We start from the raw sequence: 17,591 nt of genomic DNA on the forward strand, positions 1-17,591 counted from the left end.
GTAGAATGTAATATTTTCCCATATTTACAATGAAATTAAAGACTCCTTTGCAAATAACAAACAAAAGAGCTTAATTCAACAGTATGAAAAGCTGGGTGGGCTCTGTAGTTTCTAGGGGAATTGTACCAGCATGTTTCCATGGAATCAAAGTGCTTTTATTGCTTTCATGAAAGTATAAGTATATTTCTGACAAAGTACATTTCTGACAAACATAACAAATTGTAGTCTGTGCCTCTTGGCCACATTTGAGCTATTTGAACAAAGAGAAAGCTCTGCTATAGCCCCCACACACACACACCTAATTCTCCAGACAGCTGTTGTCTTAACCCAAGGCCAGTTATCTCTCACAATATGGAATGCAATGTTAAACTTACACGGAACCCAGGGAATGGCGGGTTCCGAAGAAAGGGTTCCAAGTTCCAGAAGTCTGCAACTGATTTGAGCCAGGAAACCCAGGCAGGCCAAAATCACTCTGCATGGGGAGGCCGGCCAGACCAGGCAGTGAGATACAGGAAACAGGGCATGGACATCAAAGGACCGTACCTCCTCCCTCCAGAGACCCTGACCAAAGTGAATGATCATCCTCCTCACATGGCAACAGGAACAGACCACTTTTACCCTCCATTGACTTTTGATATGCAGCAACACATTATTACCATAATGTTCCTCAATATATGTTACAAGAGATGCCTTGTTAAAGAAAAACTGTGATGGTCATTCTTTGAAACGAAACATGCCACCAGTTTTGGAGCTTTGAATGTTACAAAATGTTTATAGTTTTCCCTATTCAAACATAAGGAATTAAGTCCACTGATATATTGTCATTTACTGTAGAACAATAAATAAAATGTCTCTGAAATTGAAAATAAAATGGTCAATTCCAGAAATGAAGATTTTGATTTATTTTAGATTGTCAAAAAACAGCAATTCTGTTGCTATTGAATACTTTTCACCTGGAGTAAACCACCTGTATCCCCCACAGGGCACAGTTTAGACATTGGTGATCTCAACACTCTTGTAGGTGTGCATGGGACTTCCCTTTGTCCTGGGCACAGCCTGCACCCGTGCCTCTCTGGGCAGAGATCCACAGCTGCCATGGTAACCAAGGCCCCGTCCAATGGCGATCTTTGGGTTAAACCGCAGAGGACTCTGGGAAAATGAAAGGAAGAATGAGTCAAAACAGAGCTTATACCCAGTTGAACAGTACAGCCTAATTTTGAGTACAAGTTTGAATACCTACCATTTGTTGAGACATCTTCATAAATTAAATTGTTAAAGTAGCTTCTTCTTACCTTGCCTGACCTTCGTCTCATAGACACGATCTCCTCGTTATAGCGGCTAACAGCAGAAGGGGATTGTGGAGGGGCTCCCGTTCCCAGCACTTCACAATCCTGCTCCACACTACTTTGCCTACAAGGGGTAGGAAGAAGGGAAGACTCAATTAACCTCACTGCTGTAAATTCTTCATCAACAAAATATTATACTTATTGCCAAATAGCTTAAAAATATAATTTATATAGGAAGACCAATCACCTGGCAGGGATGGCGAGAGCCTTCATCTCTTCATACATGTGCCGATGGAGCATATGTTTGTGGCTGGGGATTCCCAGGGCCTTGGCCATGGCATCTGCATCAAATGAGGGGTCCAGAGCCAGCACAGCACCATGGACTCCCCTGCCATGAAGACTGTCAGCATACTCCTGACCAGTGAGACATAGGGACAGAATATTATCCAAGAAGAACAATGTCAAACAAACAACTTGGCTAAATTTGACTCAATCTCCCCTATCACGATCTATATACAGTGTATACACCAGTCTATTGGCCCAAAATGGAGACAGTCTGAACGGAATCCAGGTGCATTCTGATGTTTCTGTTCTAGGAAAAGGACCCACTTTTAGGTCTATGTCTCTGATCCACTTTATGACTCTGTGGCAAGTCCAAACCACTGGGTCCTGGTGCTGGTGCTCACACTGGGCTCGGCGAGCCTGCAGCACCTGCAACCAACAACACACACATACTGTACTGTTAATATACGGTTACAATACAGTACGGTTACTACCGTACGGTTACTACTGTACTGTTAATATACGGTTACTACTGTACGGTTACTACTGTAACCACTCCACAAACACACCGGGAGTAGAAGCTGAGCGGTCGCTCTAATGTCACAGTATTGATAATGACTACAGGTCTGACCTCTTTGTCGAAGTTGAGCAGTTGCAGGAGCTGGATGGCCAGGAGCAGGCTGGTTTGGTGGGACTGGGTGGTGATGTTCAGGAGTCTCTCCAGGTCTCGGCGGCTGAGGGAGTTGAGCACCCGGCCGTCCACCAGTTGGCTTTGGAAGGCTTGGGAATACTGCGGCAACCCGACGTCACTCAACCAAGATTTGGAAACCCAATGATGGTCCATGTCAGCAGCCTTTGATAGCCTAACATTTGAGACGGTCACACTCAGTAATGTGTGTGCATGCCTGATTATGTGTATGTGTGCCTGTTCCAGCTCACCCCTGGCCAGCCTCTGCCTCCCTGTAGTCCTCGATGGCGAGGCGTAGCTTCCTGCGGTGCATGGGGTTACTGATGCCCAGTCCCAGCTCCAGGTCCTCGTCTGTCAGCCCCAGCAGCACCTGCAGCCAGGGGACACCCACCCAGAACACTCTTCTCATCAATCTACACCTCCACTGCACAGCACTCACAGACTAAGGCGCACACATGCAAGCAAGCATGGACGAGGGAATACTAGATCTAATGCTGATGCTATGAGGAAGGGAAAGCATGCCGAAATCCCGGTTTTCCTGGAAAGACGAGGGATTCTTATTAATGCTGTTACCATCATTACAGGCTTTGTAAAAACAAGTCCTGAAATCAGACTTAAAGTGGATGTGTACTTGTTACATGTTGAAGTGTAGAGGCCGTACCTTGCCACTTTTGATGTTTTCCGAGCAAGCACGAATGTACATGGACATTGCCATGACAAACTCCAGCCAGGCTTGTACTGCCCCTGCCTTCCACAGTGACATGGGCATGTTCCGAATGAGCTCCATCTGCTGGAGGCGGTCCAGCTGCTCCTCTCCGTCTGATAGGCTGTGTTGTTGTGTTGATAGGCTGGAGAGGTTGTCAGAGTCTGTCAGGATTGGTCAGGGGAAGTACAGGACAGGGGAGGGGTTTGGGGTCAAAGGAATTGAGAGGCATAAATGACTCATCCAACTCAAATGTAACAGTAGAAAAGGGAGGAGGATATATATCACTGTGTACCTAGGATATTGTACATATTACCTCAATTACCTCGACTAACCTTTGCCCCCGCACATTGACTCTGTACCGGTACCCCCTGTATATAGCCTCGCTACTGTTATTTTACTGCTGCTCTTTAATTATTTGTTATTTTTCTTCTTTTTTTAATCTTATTTTGACTTATCTATTTTTGACTTAACACTTTTTTTTATAAACTGCATTTGTTGGTTAAGGGCTTGTAAGTAAGCATTTCACTGTAAGGTCTACACATGTTGTATTCGGCACATGTGATAAATAAAATGTGATTTAATTTGATATTACTAAAATCCCTCTGTAAAATATTGACATGGCTACAATATGTACCATCTACTGAAGCACATGGGATTGTTGGGCAACTCAAATCAACCTGTACAATATCCCCCGGCATCTAACGTCAAACCTGCCATTTCATGACAGGAGTATTAGCGATTGACTGACAGAGGGTCTAAACAAGAGACAGGACCAGGAATGTGTAAAAACTGCTTTAGGACTAGCATGAACAGTCAGCCACTGCTCTATGCAGCCAGAAGATGGTGCCAGAGTAATTCACCAAAGCACTGTATTATTGAGGTCTCTCTACAATCTAGAGTACTGATCAGATGCCATAATGATGACATGAATTAATGGCTCATCACACTACAATTTATATTACAAAGTGAGAACCGGTGCCACAACTGAGCAGGTGACTCAAGCACTGACAAATACAGGAAAACCTTTTTAAATGATACAATGAAAACTATTAGTCAGTCTATGGTTTTACTGTTCAGCAAATGCTGTGTGAGTTGGGTTAAGGTTTGAGTTTGAATGGTTGAGTTTGAATGATCGGGTGGGGATGGAGTGACTTTTAGTCACTAGGGGCAAATATTAAAGATTGAGACACATTTGAAACACCACACATTATTCATAACTACCATCTGCTGTGAATTTACAACCTGTTCAAACAAGCCTCCAACAAATAAGCGCTCTGCAAAATCCAGGATGATTAGCAAGTGTTCCTTAAACCTTGTTAACATGTTGAGAGTGAGGTCTATAGAAGTACAATCTCTATGAATTGTTCAGTAGGTTTTCAAAAGACAGCACAGGAGGTAATTTCCCTTCAGTATAGTTTTATGAATGATCCCCACAGTGTGGAAACAGACACTTGGTAAATCACAGATGAGGATATATTTTCTGGGGAGTGAGGGAAGGAGGGAGTCACTATCCAACATGGCAATGTGGCCCAGAGAGGGAGAGTTGAGAGGGGCACCAGGACACAAGAACAGATTAGACATGGAACAGAAGAACGCCACATGGATACTTGGTTGCTGGTTTTATTTTAAAATAAGATTTTATTTCAATCATTTATCATGTTCATTTTTACCCTTGAAGTTACTTCTTGTTCTTTAAATAAAATACTTAATAATAGATTTACTCTTTTATGCAACATCTCCTAAATTACAAAACATTAAACAGATTATTATCATAATCACAAATGTAAGAAATGAGGAGGGTTGTAAGGTAAAGAGCAAAACAACAAAAATAACAAAAAACTTTCATTGCGTCCAGAATGATGCAAGAGAATGAAAAATGGGAATGTGTTTTGTTTCGGGGGCGGGGGGGATAGGGAATACGAACAACAGAGAATGCTTGAGGTTGTTATTTTCACTGCTAACTAATGGATTCCTAACCAAAGCAGCACAGGTAATCATGCAGGGGTTTTAGTGCACAGTCCTATGCTTACCGTTGGCACGTTAGATAGTTGTCAACTCAATAAAGACAAAAGCAATCTTACAAGGCAGTGCTAACAGTGACACACATCTACTCTGACTCTGTTTTATCAAAGACCAAACTTGTACCTTTGGCAATTTAAAATGCATTCAAACAGTGTGTGTGTGAGTGTGTGTGTGTGTATATGAGTCAGAAACATGTAATTATTTAGTGTGCAAAACATTTTTTCACTTCATGTTGTAAAACCATTGTTTTGGCACCTTATTTTGGTTTTCAGCGTTCAGTCTAAGAAATGTATATGGATCGATCTAACACAGGCTGGGCAGGGTACTGTAAGTCTTTAACAATTGATATCTGAAACATTCAGCTATCGGTAGAACAGAGCAGGAGGCCAACACAAACAAACACATATTAATAATCTACCTAGCTAGCATTCCCATTCCAATACCCCTAAACCTATATCTATACAAACCCACTCTGGCACTCACAGCATCATCCTATTTAATGCTATCCTATTCGTCGATGCTGCCCAGTGGGCTATTTAAACGTATTGTTCCTCCCCTATTGTCCAATACCACAGAATAAGCAATAAGGCCTGCTCCCCCCAGCTGTAGTAGGTTCCCTTATTCTACAGTGGCACAACAAAAGGCTGGTCAAACTCCTTACTGTCGCTGTATAGTGGGAGGTTTCTGAAAAAGCGGACTAACTGGTCCACTGTGAACTACAATATCAAATGTCCTTATGATTGTCATATTATTACTATTTAGTTTCAGTTACACTGTCAGAAACATGTTTTTTTTCCATAGACCTCAATGTTTGTTGATTACTAAATGATACCAGTTGTCCATTATACATCGGTTCAGGGGAGGGTTAGTTGTTGTTAGTAGTATGTTTAGTCTTCAGTTACAATGTGGAGGGTATTCCTCATTCATATTTTCATGAGAATGTAAGGAATGGGCCAAATAAGACTGGGATGGGAGAATTCGAAATAAAAAAGTCCAAAAGTAACTATAAAATAAAACCGTTATCAGACAAAAGACATTTACAAACACTAGGTGCACAATTACTCCTATTTACATATGCACAGCTGTCCTTCAAGTCTCCAGTTATAAAAAAGAAACATATATTAAGACAAATAAAAGATAACACAGCATAAACATGTCAACACATAATAATCCCATCTATATATTTATATGCATGTAAACATATATACATATGCATACATGTACATCTATAAATATATATTTAATTTACATACATACATTTTTGAGGATAATGTACATTATCTGGGGTCTTTCTTGTCTCTCAGGTCTTTCTTTTGGGAACACAAGGCAACACACCCGCACACACACACACACACACACACACACACACACACACACACACACACACACACACGTGGAGGCACACACATACACAAACACATCCGCATGCACACAACCAGACCCACACAGAAATCCACACACACCATCACCAGTCGGCATCCTCCTCTATGTAATAATCAGGGGTGGATGTACCATCAAACAGGCCTGGGTCCATTGACTTGCGCTGCTTTCCCCGAGCAAACACCCGGGACAGGGAGCCCAGACTCATCTTCTCCTTCTTCTTCGTCTTACGCTTCTGGTCCTCCAGGTCCTCCATAGACTAGGCCAGGAGAAGGAGATGGCAAGAGGAGAGAGAGAGGGAGGGCAGGAGGAAGGAGAGAGAGGGAGGGCAGGATGAGAGAGAGAGGGAGGGCAGGAGGAGAGAGCGATGGAGGGCAGGAGGAGTGAGCGAGGGAGGGCAGGAGGAGGGCGAGAGAGGGAGGGCAGGAGGAAAGAGCGAGGGAGGGCAGGAGGAAGGAGAGAGAGGGAGGGCAGGAGGAGAGAAAGGGAGGGCAGGAGGAGTGAGAGAGGGAGGGCAGTAGGAAGGAGAGAGAGGGAGGGCAGAAAGAAGAGAGATAGGGAGGGCAGGAGGAGAGAGAGATAGGGAGGGCAGGAGGAGAGAGAGATAGGGAGGGCAGGAGGAGAGAGAGAGAGGGAGGGCAGGAGGAGAGAGAGAGGGAGGGCAGGAGGAGAGAGAGAGAGGGCAGGAGGAAAGAAAGAGGGGGCAGAGGGGAGTAGGAAAGAGATAAAGAGAGAGGGCAGAGGACACAGACATTCAGGTTAGTAAATGAACCAGGAGATTCTCTCACAAACAACTTGCAGATTAAATCACAGAACTACAGTGAACCAATACTTTAACAGAACTAAACCAAGGGAAAGAGCAGGCAGAGTAAAGACAGACAGACAGACAGAACAGAGAGGAGTACATAAAGGTACTTATAGAGAATTGTGGAGGTGTGATTACTTGGTCGGGGAGGCCAGGCAGCTCTTACATTGCAGAGGGAGTGGGTCCGGTGGCGGGGGGAGTTGATGTCACTTGGGGTGGACGACCGATCCCCGTCAGCCGCCGACGCGTCCGAGATAATGGAGGGCTGGCGGGAGTGACAGGGACTCACCCTGACCACAGCTAGAGGGGAGACACACACATTAGACTCACTGACTCCTCAATACAGTAATGGTTGTGCTGTTTGTGTGTGTGAGAAAGAGAGAGAGAGAGAGAGAGAGAGAGAGAGAGAGAGAGAGAGAGAGAGAGAGAGAGAGAGAGAGAGAGAGAGAGAGAGAGAGAGAGAGAGAGAGAGAGAGAGAGAGAGAGAGAGAGAGAGAGAGAGAGAGAGAGAGAGAGATAGATGAGAGAGAGAGAGAGAGAGAGAGAGAGAGAGAGAGAGAGAGAGAGAGAGAGAGAGAGAGAGAGAGAGAGAGAGATAGAGAGAGAGATAGAGAGAGAGAGACAGAGACAGAGACAGAGACAGACAGGTGAGCCTACCCTGGCGGTCCACAGTGTGTCCGTGGTAGAGGGTCTGTTGGCTCTGGCGGATGGCAGCGGTGAGGGGCAGGTCTCCCTGCATCGCCCACTCCTGACTGCCGTTCACCACCGGCTCTGAGGGCATGGCCAGGGAGTGGCGCTTCGGCACATCCTTAGTCAACGTGGCCAGGGACTGTTTCGCCTGGCATAAATACACACATAGGGTGGTAAGATACAGTGGTACAGACACGCACATACGTGCATGGAGACATGTAGGCACTATGATGCACAATACACACACCCGCACATAGGAACACTGCCACACGTGTTTCTGTCTGTGAGCACTTGACAGAGACAGAGATACGGTCTTCTAGCTCTGATAAATCTTATCAGCCGCTGCTGCGGGTAGTGAGGAGCTAGCTTAGCCCTATAGAGGTGGTGGGCTGGCTGTTGACTGGCAGCAGAGAGGAATTAAGGACATGGAGTGAATAATGAGGCCATCTCTCAGTCAACAGGCTCTCTAAGGAGCTCCGCAACCAGGCAGAAAATGCATGAATTCCATTACAGAGCAAAGCACAGCGTGTGTGTGTCAGTGCATATCAGTGTGTGCGTGTCACATTGTGTGTGTGTGTGTCTGTGTGTGAGTGTGCATGCGTGCGTGCGTGTGTGTGCGTGTGTGTATGTGCGTGGGTGTGTGTGTGTCTCACCATAGTGAGCTCAGCCTCGAGCTCTTTGATGCGGTTCTCCTTCATATCCATGTGAGAGCGCAGGATGCAGGCCTGCTCTGTGGCCTCTTTGGTCTGCCTCCTCAGATCCCATTTCTCCCTCTCCAGCAGGTCCTTCTCCTTAGCCAGGGCCTTCACAGCATCCTCACTCTCCTACAGTAGAGCACACAGATACTGTCAATCTTCACAGCATAGTGCTGCCTTAAACCAGTGTGTGAGCACATGTCTGCTCAATGAATCTCAGTTATATTAGGTCAAAATACTTGTGTTTCTGGCTACTGTATGTATAGTTGTTGAGTGAATGTACCTTACGGTGCTGGTCCTAGTTGAGTGTAAATGTACCTTTCAGTGTTGGTCCTAGTTGAGTGTAATGTACCTTACGGTGCTGGTCCTAGTTGAGTGTAATGTACCTTTCAGTGCTGGTCCTAGTTGAGTGTAATGTACCTTACGGTGCTGGTCCTAGTTGAGTGTAAATGTACCTTTCAGTGCTGGTCATAGTTGAGTGTAATGTACCTTTCGGTGCTGGTCCTAGTTGAGTGTAATGTACCTTTCAGTGCTGGTCCTAGTTGAGTGTAATGTACCTTACGGTGCTGGTCCTAGTTGAGTGTAATGTACCTTACAGTGCTGGTCATAGTTGAGTGTAATGTACCTTACGGTGCTGGTCCTAGTTGAGTGTAATGTACCTTACAGTGCTGGTCATAGTTGAGTGTAATGTACCTTACGGTGCTGGTCCTAGTTGAGTGTAATGTACCTTACGGTGTTGGTCCTGGTTGAGTGTAATGTACCTTACGGTGCTGGTCCTAGTTGAGTGTAATGTACCTTACGGTGCTGGTCCTAGTTGAGTGTAATGTACCTTACGGTGCTGGTCATGATTGAGTGTAATGTACACTACCGTTCAAAAGTTTGGGGTCACTTAGAAATGTCCTTGTTTTCGCAAGAAAAGCAATTTTTTTGTCCATTAAAATAACATCAAATTGATCAGAAATACAGTGTAGACATTGTTAATGTTGTAAATGGCTATTGTAGCTGGAAACGGCTGTTCTTTAATGGAATACTGTATCTACATAGGCGTACAGAGGCCCAATATCAGCAACCATCAGTCCTGTGTTCCAATGGCACGTTGTGTTTGCTAATCCAAGTTTATCATTTTAAAAGGCTAATTGATCATTAGAAAACCCTTTTGCAATTATGTTAGCACAGCTGAAAACTGTTGTGCTGATGAAAGAAGCAATACAACTGGCCTTCTTGAGACTAGTTGAGTATCTGGAGCATCAGCAATTGTGGGTTCAATTACAGGCTCAAAAAGACCAGAAACAAATAACTTTCTTCTGAAACTCGTCAGTCTATTCTTGTTCTGAGAAATGAAGGCTATACCATACGAGAATTTGCCAAGAAACTGAAGATCTCGTACAACGCTGTGTACTACTCCCTTCACAGAACAGCGCAAACTGGCTCTAAACAGAATAGAAAGAGGAGTGGGAGGCCCCGGTGCACAACTGAGCAAGAGGACAAATACATTAGTGTCTAGTTTGAGAAACAGACGCCTCACAGGTCCTCAACTAGCAGCTTCATTAAATAGTACCCGCAAAACACCAGTCTCAACGTCAACAGTGAAGAGGCGACTCCGGGATGCTGACCTTCTAGGCAGAGTTGCAAAGAAAATGTCACGATCGTCAGGGAGAGACCAATGCGCAGCGTGATGAACGAACATAGTAACTTTATTATCTTTAGTGATAATAGAGAACAATAAACAAAACAAGAAACGACTCGTGAAGTCCACGGTAACAATGACCAACACGGAACAAGAACCCACAAACACAAAGGGAAAACAGACAGTTTAAATATGGCTCCCAATCAGAGACAACCAACGACAGCTGACACTCGTTGCCTCTGATTGGGAGTCACTCTAGCCAACATAGAAATAAACACAACTAGAACTACCAATATAGAAATAAACACATAGAATGAACACACCCTGGCTCAACATATAGAGTCCCAGAGCCAGGGTGTGACAGTACACCCCCCTAAAGGCGCGGACTGCGACCGCGCCTCAACTTGAACAAAACAGGGGAGGGCTGGGTGGGCATACCTCCTCGGCGGCGGTTCTGGCTCCGGCCTTGCCCACCACCCTCCAATAACCCCCCATAGCGCCCCTGGTCCAGTCTGGCCCCGCTGGCTGGAGCTGAACTGGACTTAGCAGGAGCGGTTAGCTTCAGCTCCGTAGTGGAGCAGTTGACCGGTACCTTACCAGGCACCGGTGACCCAGGCACGGGTTGTGCTGGACTGACGACGCGCACCCCTGGCTTGGTGCGTGGAGGAGGAACGGGCCTTACCAGGCTGACGACTCGCACCCCTGGCTTGGTGCGTGGAGGAGGAACGGGCCTTACCAGGCTGACGACGCACACCGTAGGCTTGGTGCGTGGAGCAGGGACGGGCCTTACCAGGCTGACGTCTCGCACCCCTGGCTTGGTGCGAGTGGCAGGAACAGGCCGGGCCGGGCTGGCGACGCGCACCGTATACTTGGTGCGAGTGGCAGGAACAGGCCGGGCCGGGCTGGCGACGCGCACCGTATACTTGGTGCGAGTGGCAGGAACAGGCCGGGCCGGGCTGGCGACGCGCACCGTATACTTGGTGCGAGTGGCAGGAACAGGCCGGGCCGGGCTGGCGACGCGCACCGTATACTTGGTGCGAGTGGCAGGAACAGGCCGGGCCGGGCTGGCGACGCGCACCGTAGACTTGGTGCGTGGAGCAGGGACAGGCCGGACTGGGCTGGCGACGCACACCGTAGGCTTGGTGCGTGGAGCAGGGACAGGCCGGACTGGGCTGGCGACACACACCGTAGGCTTGTTGCGTGGAGCAGGGACAGGCCGGACTGGGCTGGCGACGCACACCGTAGGCTTGGTGCGTGGAGCAGGGACAGGCCGGACTGGGCTGGCGACGCACACCGTAGGCTTGGTGCGTGGAGCAGGGACAGGCCGGACTGGGCTGGCGACGCACACCGTAGGCTTGGTGCGTGGAGCAGGGACAGGCCGGACCGGGCTGGCGACGCGCACCGTACACTTGTTGCGAGGGGCCGGAACAGGCCGGACCGTACTGGGGACACACACCACTGGCTCTACCTCGGGATCTGGAACGGGCCGGACCGGACTGGTAACACACCCCAGTACCTCTCGCCGTGCCTCTACACCTTCCTTCCCTGCTTTGACCAGTGGCCCCCGTAACCTGGTGGCCTTCTGAATCCGCCCCTTTTCTGCCTCCGTCAGCCCCGTCGTCCATGCCGTGTGCCCCCCCCTAAAAATGTTCTGGGGTTGCCTCTCGCCTGTCCGACGTTGACACTGCTGACGCCGCTGCTCCTCTTTCGCCAAGGCCTCTCCCGGCGCTTCCTCCCATGTCCAGTCCAAGTTCTGCCCCGGGACACACTGCTTGGTCCTTACTTGGTGGGTTCTTCTGTCACGATCGTCAGGGAGAGACCAATGCGCAGCGTGATGAACGAACATAGTAACTTTATTATCTTTAGTGATAATAGACAACAATAAACAAAACAAGAAACGACTCGTGAAGTCCACGGTAACAATGACCAACACGGAACAAGAACCCACAAACACAAAGGGAAAACAGACAGTTTAAATATGGCTCCCAATCAGAGACAACCAACGACAGCTGACACTCGTTGTCTCTGATTGGGAGTCACTCTAGCCAACATAGAAATAAACACAACTAGAACTACCAATATAGAAATAAACACATAGAATGAACACACCCTGGCTCAACATATAGAGTCCCAGAGCCAGGGTGTGACAGAAAAAGCCATATCTCAGACTGGCCAATAAAAAGAAAAGATTAAGATGGGCAAAAGAACACAGACACTGGATAGAGGAATATTGGAAAAAAGTGTTATGGACAGACGAATCGAAGTTTGAGGTGTTCGGATCACAAAGAAGAACATTTGTGAGACGCAGACCAAATGAAAAGATGCTGGAGGAGTGCTTGATGCCATCTGTCAAGCATGGTATGGTGGAGGCAATGTGATGGTCTGGGGGTGCTTTGGTGGTGGTAAAGTGGGAGATTTGTACAGGGTAAAAGGGATCTTGAAGAAGGAAGGTTATCACTCCATTTTGCAATGCCATGCCATACCCTGTGGACGGCACTTGATTGGAGCCAATTTCATCCTACAACAGGACAATGACCCAAAGCACAGCTCCAAACTATGCAATAACTATTTAGGGAAGAAGCAGTCAGCTGGTATTCTGTCTATAATGGAGTGGCCAGCACAGTCACCGGATCTCAACACTATTGAGCTGTTGTGGGAGCAGCTTGACCGTATGGTACGTAAGAAGTGCCCATCAAGCCAATCCAACTTGTGGGAGGTGCTTCAGGAGACATGGGGTGAAATCTCTTCAGATTACCTCAACAAATTGACAACTAGAATGCCAAAGGTCTGCAAGGCTGTAATTGCTGCAAATGAAGGATTCTTTGACGAAAGCAAAGTTTGAAGGACACAATTATTATTTCTACTAAAAATCATTATTTCTAACCTTGTCAATGACTACATTTCCTATGCATTCTGCTGTATTTCCTATTCAAACTAATTTCATGTATGTTTTCATAGAAAACAAGGACATTTCTAAGTGACCCCAAACTTTTGAACGGTAGTGTACCTTACGGTGCTGGTCGTAGTTGAGTGTAATGTACCTTACGGTGCTGGTCGTAGTTGAATGTAATGTACCTTACGGTGCTGGTCGTAGTTGCGTATGAAGTCTCGGAGCTGCTCCTCCCGGCTCTCCAGTGTGGTGTACAGCTGCTGCATCTGGTTCACCAGGTCTGCCTTCTCCACCTTCAGACGCTTACGGTCAGACTTCATAGCTGTTGGACACACACACACACACACACACACACACACGCACACAAACAAACAAATCAAGACTAAAGGCTTTGACCAAAGGTTGGGTCAAATATGCAGTTACAGTGCATTCAGAAAGTATTCAGAACCCTTCACTTTTTCCACATTTTGTTACGTTACAGCCTTATTCTAAAATTGATTAAATACTTTTTTTTACTCATCAATCTACACACAATACCCATAATGACAAAGCGAAAACAGGTTTTTAGTCATTTTGGCAAATGTATTAAAAATTAAAAACAGAAATACCTTATTTACATAAGTTTCAGACCCTTTGCTATGAGACTCAAAATCAGAGGTGTGGACTCGAGTCATGTGACTTGGACTCGAGTCAGACTCGAGTCATGAATTTGATGACTTCAGACTCGACTCGACAAAATGTACAAAGACTTGCAACTCGACTTGGACTTTAACATCAATGACTCGTGACTTGACTTGGACTTGCGCCTTATGACTCGAGAAGACTTGCTACGAGGACTTGTAATGACTTGCAAAGGCTTGCTAAGAGGACTTGAAATGACTCGAAACTAAAATGTAGGACTTTGGACTCGACTTGAGACTTGATGGCTTTGACTTTTGACTCGACTTGGGACTTGCCTCATCTTTGACTCGACTTGACTCGGGACTCGAGGGCAAAGACTTGAGACTTACTTGTGACTTGCATAACAATGACTTTGTCCCACCTCTGCTCAAAATTGAGCTCAGGTGCATCCTGTTTCCATTGATCATGGTTAAGATGTTTCTACAACTTGATTCCACCTGTGGTAAATTCAATTAATTGGACATGATTTGGAATGGCACACACCTGTCTATATAATGTCCCACAGTTGACAGTGCATGTCAGAGCAAAAACCAAGCCATGAGGTCGAAGGAATTGTCCGTAGAGCTCCGAGACAGGATTGTGTCGAGGCACAACATTTCTAGCATTGAAGGTCCCCAATAATACAGTGGCCTCCTTCATTCTTAAATGGAAGAAGTTTGGAACCACCAAGACTCTTCCTAGAGCTGGCCGCCCGGCCAAACTGAGCAATCTGGGGAGAAGGGCCTTGGTCAGGGAGGTGACCAAGAACCAGATGGTCACTCTGGCAGAGCTCCACAGTTCCTCTGTGGCGATGGGAGAACCTTCCAGAAGGACAGCCATCTCTGCAGCACTCCACCAATCAGGCCTTTATGGTAGAGTGGCCAGACGGAAGCCACTCCTCAGTAAAATGCACATGACAGCCCGCTTGGAGTTTGCCAAAAGGCACCTAATGGACTCTCAGACCATGAAAAAGAAGATTCTCTGATCTGATTAAACCAAAATTGAACTCTTTGGCCTGAATGCCAAGCGTCACGTCTGGAGGAAACCTGGCACCATCCCATGGTTGTGGCAGCATCATGCTGTGGGGATATTTTTCAGCGGCAGGGACTGGGAGACTAGTCAGGCTTGAGGGAAAGATGAACAGTGCAAAGTACAGAGAGATCCTTGATGAAAACCTGCTCCAGGGCGCTCAGGACCTCAGACTGGGGCGAAGGTTCACCTTCCAACAGGAAAACGACCCTAACCAAACAGCCAAGACAACGCAGGAATGGCTTCGGGACAAGTCTCTGAATGTCCTTGAGTGGCCCAGCCAGAGGCCGGATTTGAACCCGATCTAACATCTCTGGAGAGACCTGAAATTAGCTGTGCAGAGACGCTCCCCATCCAACCTGACAGAGCTTGAGAGAATCTGCAGAGAGGAATGAGAGAAACACCCCAAAAACAGGTGTGCCAAGCTTGTAGCGTCATACCCAAGAAGACTCGAGGCTGAAATCACTGCCAAAGGTGCTACAACAAAGTACTGAGTAAAGGGTCTGAATACTTATGTAAATGTGATATTTCAGTGTATTATTTTGAATACATTTGCATTTCTAAAACCTGTTTTTGCTTTGTCATTATGGGGTATTGTGTGTAGATTGATGTGGGGAAAAAACTATTTAATACATTTTAGAATAAGGCCGTAATGTGACAAAATGTGGAAAAAGTCAACGGGTCTGAATACTTTCCGAATGCACTGTATATTGAATTGCCACAAGATGGCACTGTGACATATTGTAAAATCCTAGGAAGAGCAACATTGTTTTTACATAGAAGCACCATGGAGTAAATGATGTAATGATCTAAGATCAGTAGCAGATAGGCACTTAGTCACGTAACCACACAGACTGATGTGGGGACTATATTCACCAATCCTCCCCTAAATATGCTTGGCATAATGGCATTTGCTACCCAGACAGCATGTTTAGAACAGCCAACTTCCAGGGTCGAAGCTTGCTTTTCAGTAGAGACCATAACTCATAAGCTGTATTTGTAGGACAGGAATCTAGAGAAAGCTTTGACAGGCAGAGTAAGATTGTGACTCATGAACAGTATTCCTAAAGCTCTCTATTCAAGAAAAAGGAGAAGCTGTCCTCTCCATAACCGCAACACAGATGTCATTAATTGAGGCTTAAGCATTCCCAATATACATGTTCTGCCATAACTCTCCTCACTCAACATTTAAACCTGTTCTTCAACAGTTACACGATACCTCTACAGTTATGAGCACGCTACCTGCCACCTGTTGCTCCCTGAGTGGAAGAGAGGAAGATAGAGGAGGGGAGGAGGGATAGATGGGGGGAGGTTAGAGAGATAGCTTTTGTCTTCTTTACGTTTTCATGCTCCCACCATTCTACATACAGCCAGTCTGCCTCAGCAGGGGATAACTTTGTTAACTTTGCTCTCTTTGGGTTAAAGAAGCAAGTAAATATTTATCTGTAAAATATTGCTTTGGGTGTAGGGGTAAGAGGGGTTGCGAACCACACTTGGCCACAGTGTGATGACAAGTTGTCTCCTCTCAACACCACATCCTCTACATAGCATTCCACTCCAAGCCAAAAGCATACACTGTATCATAAAGCAATGCCTGTGTGCTACCATTTATGGAACTCAACCTTACAAGAACTGAGCCTAGACTAGAGCCAAGTGGACTGATGAACAGATCTCATAACTGACACTGTGGAAGGACAGAACAGGCAGAAGGTATTGACTTATCTACGTCTCCCTCACACACACACCATGACTGATAGGAGATTTGGAGATGACAGATAAGATTTCTACACCACACAGTTAGTATATAGATAAACATATGGGCCATACCACACAATTAGGTCAGATTAAATTGACTGATCGATATGTTGAGTGATAAACTGATGTTATCTCTACTGAGATGAAGTGGGTTTGACTGAGCTGTGTGAGAAACATATGGGGCTTAAGTGGGTGTGCCAGGGCTCAGACAGCTGTGTAGTATATTTGGACTCAGGTAAGACAGTAGTAGGACTCAGGTAGGACAGTAGGGTATGACTCAGGTAGGACAGTAGTGGGACTCAGGTAGGACAGTAGGGTAGGACACAGGTAGGACAGTAGTGGGACTCAGGTAGGACAGTAGGGTAGGACACAGGTAGGACAGTAGGGTAGGACTCAGGTAGGACAGTAGTGGGACTCAGGTAGGACAGTAGGGTAGGACACAGGTAGGACAGTAGTAGGACTCAGGTAGGACAGTAGAGTAGGACTCAGGTAGGACAGTAGGATAGGACTCAGGTAGGACTCAGGTAGGACAGTAGGGTAGGACTCAGGTAGGACAGTAGTGGGACTCAGGTAGGACAGTAGGGTAGGACACAGGTAGGACAGTAGTGGGACTCAGGTAGGACAGTAGGGTAGGACACAGGTAGGACAGTAGAGTAGGACTCAGGTAGGACAGTAGGATAGGACTCAGGTAGGACAGTAGGGTAGGACTCAGGTAGGACAGTAGTAGGACTCAGGTAGGACAGTAGGGTAGGACTCAGGTAGGACAGTAGTGGGACTCAGGTAGGACAGTAGGGTAGGACACAGGTAGGACAGTAGAGTAGGACTCAGGTAGGACAGTAGGATAGGACTCAGGTAGGACTCAGGTAGGACAGTAGGGTAGGACTCAGGTAGGACTCAGGAAGGACAGTAGGGTAGGACTCAGGAAGGACAGTAGTGGGACTCAGGTAGGACAGTAGGGTAGGACTCAGGTAGGACTCAGGAAGGACAGTAGGGTAGGACTCAGGAAGGACAGTAGGGTAGGACTCAGGTAGGACAGTAGGGTAGGACAGGGTAGTAGGTGAGCACTACGGGGGTCA

General features: G+C 46.6%; 1 protein-coding gene across 8 annotated transcripts in view; it reads right to left on the bottom strand.

Annotated features, from left to right (window-relative positions):
- Positions 1 to 299: 299 nt before the first annotated feature.
- Positions 300 to 17,591, bottom strand: part of kaznb (kazrin, periplakin interacting protein b) — a 172,048-nt gene continuing 154,756 nt past the window's right edge. For 5 of the 8 annotated variants that reach the window (XM_041892792.2, XM_041892796.2, XM_041892797.2 and 2 more), the window contains 12 exons: positions 13,257 to 13,393; positions 8,513 to 8,683; positions 7,827 to 8,007; positions 7,336 to 7,469; positions 6,497 to 6,623; positions 2,918 to 3,123; positions 2,508 to 2,626; positions 2,200 to 2,431; positions 1,896 to 1,997; positions 1,534 to 1,700; positions 1,293 to 1,410; positions 300 to 1,149 (listed from right to left, as the gene is read on the bottom strand). In XM_041892792.2, the coding sequence (XP_041748726.1) occupies positions 991 to 1,149; positions 1,293 to 1,410; positions 1,534 to 1,700; positions 1,896 to 1,997; positions 2,200 to 2,431; positions 2,508 to 2,626; positions 2,918 to 3,123; positions 6,497 to 6,623; positions 7,336 to 7,469; positions 7,827 to 8,007; positions 8,513 to 8,683; positions 13,257 to 13,393 (1,853 nt within the window). In that variant the 3' untranslated portion in view covers positions 300 to 990. Of the gene's footprint in view, positions 1,150 to 1,292; positions 1,411 to 1,533; positions 1,701 to 1,895; positions 1,998 to 2,199; positions 2,432 to 2,507; positions 2,627 to 2,917; positions 3,124 to 4,865; positions 6,624 to 7,307; positions 7,470 to 7,826; positions 8,008 to 8,512; positions 8,684 to 13,256; positions 13,394 to 17,591 lie in introns of those variants that run through there. The other 3 variants (XM_041892793.2, XM_041892800.2, XM_041892801.2) reach the window with 3 other exon arrangements.

This window comes from Coregonus clupeaformis, chromosome 12 (genome assembly GCF_020615455.1).
Source record: "Coregonus clupeaformis isolate EN_2021a chromosome 12, ASM2061545v1, whole genome shotgun sequence".
NCBI classification, from domain to species: Eukaryota; Metazoa; Chordata; class Actinopteri; order Salmoniformes; family Salmonidae; genus Coregonus; species Coregonus clupeaformis.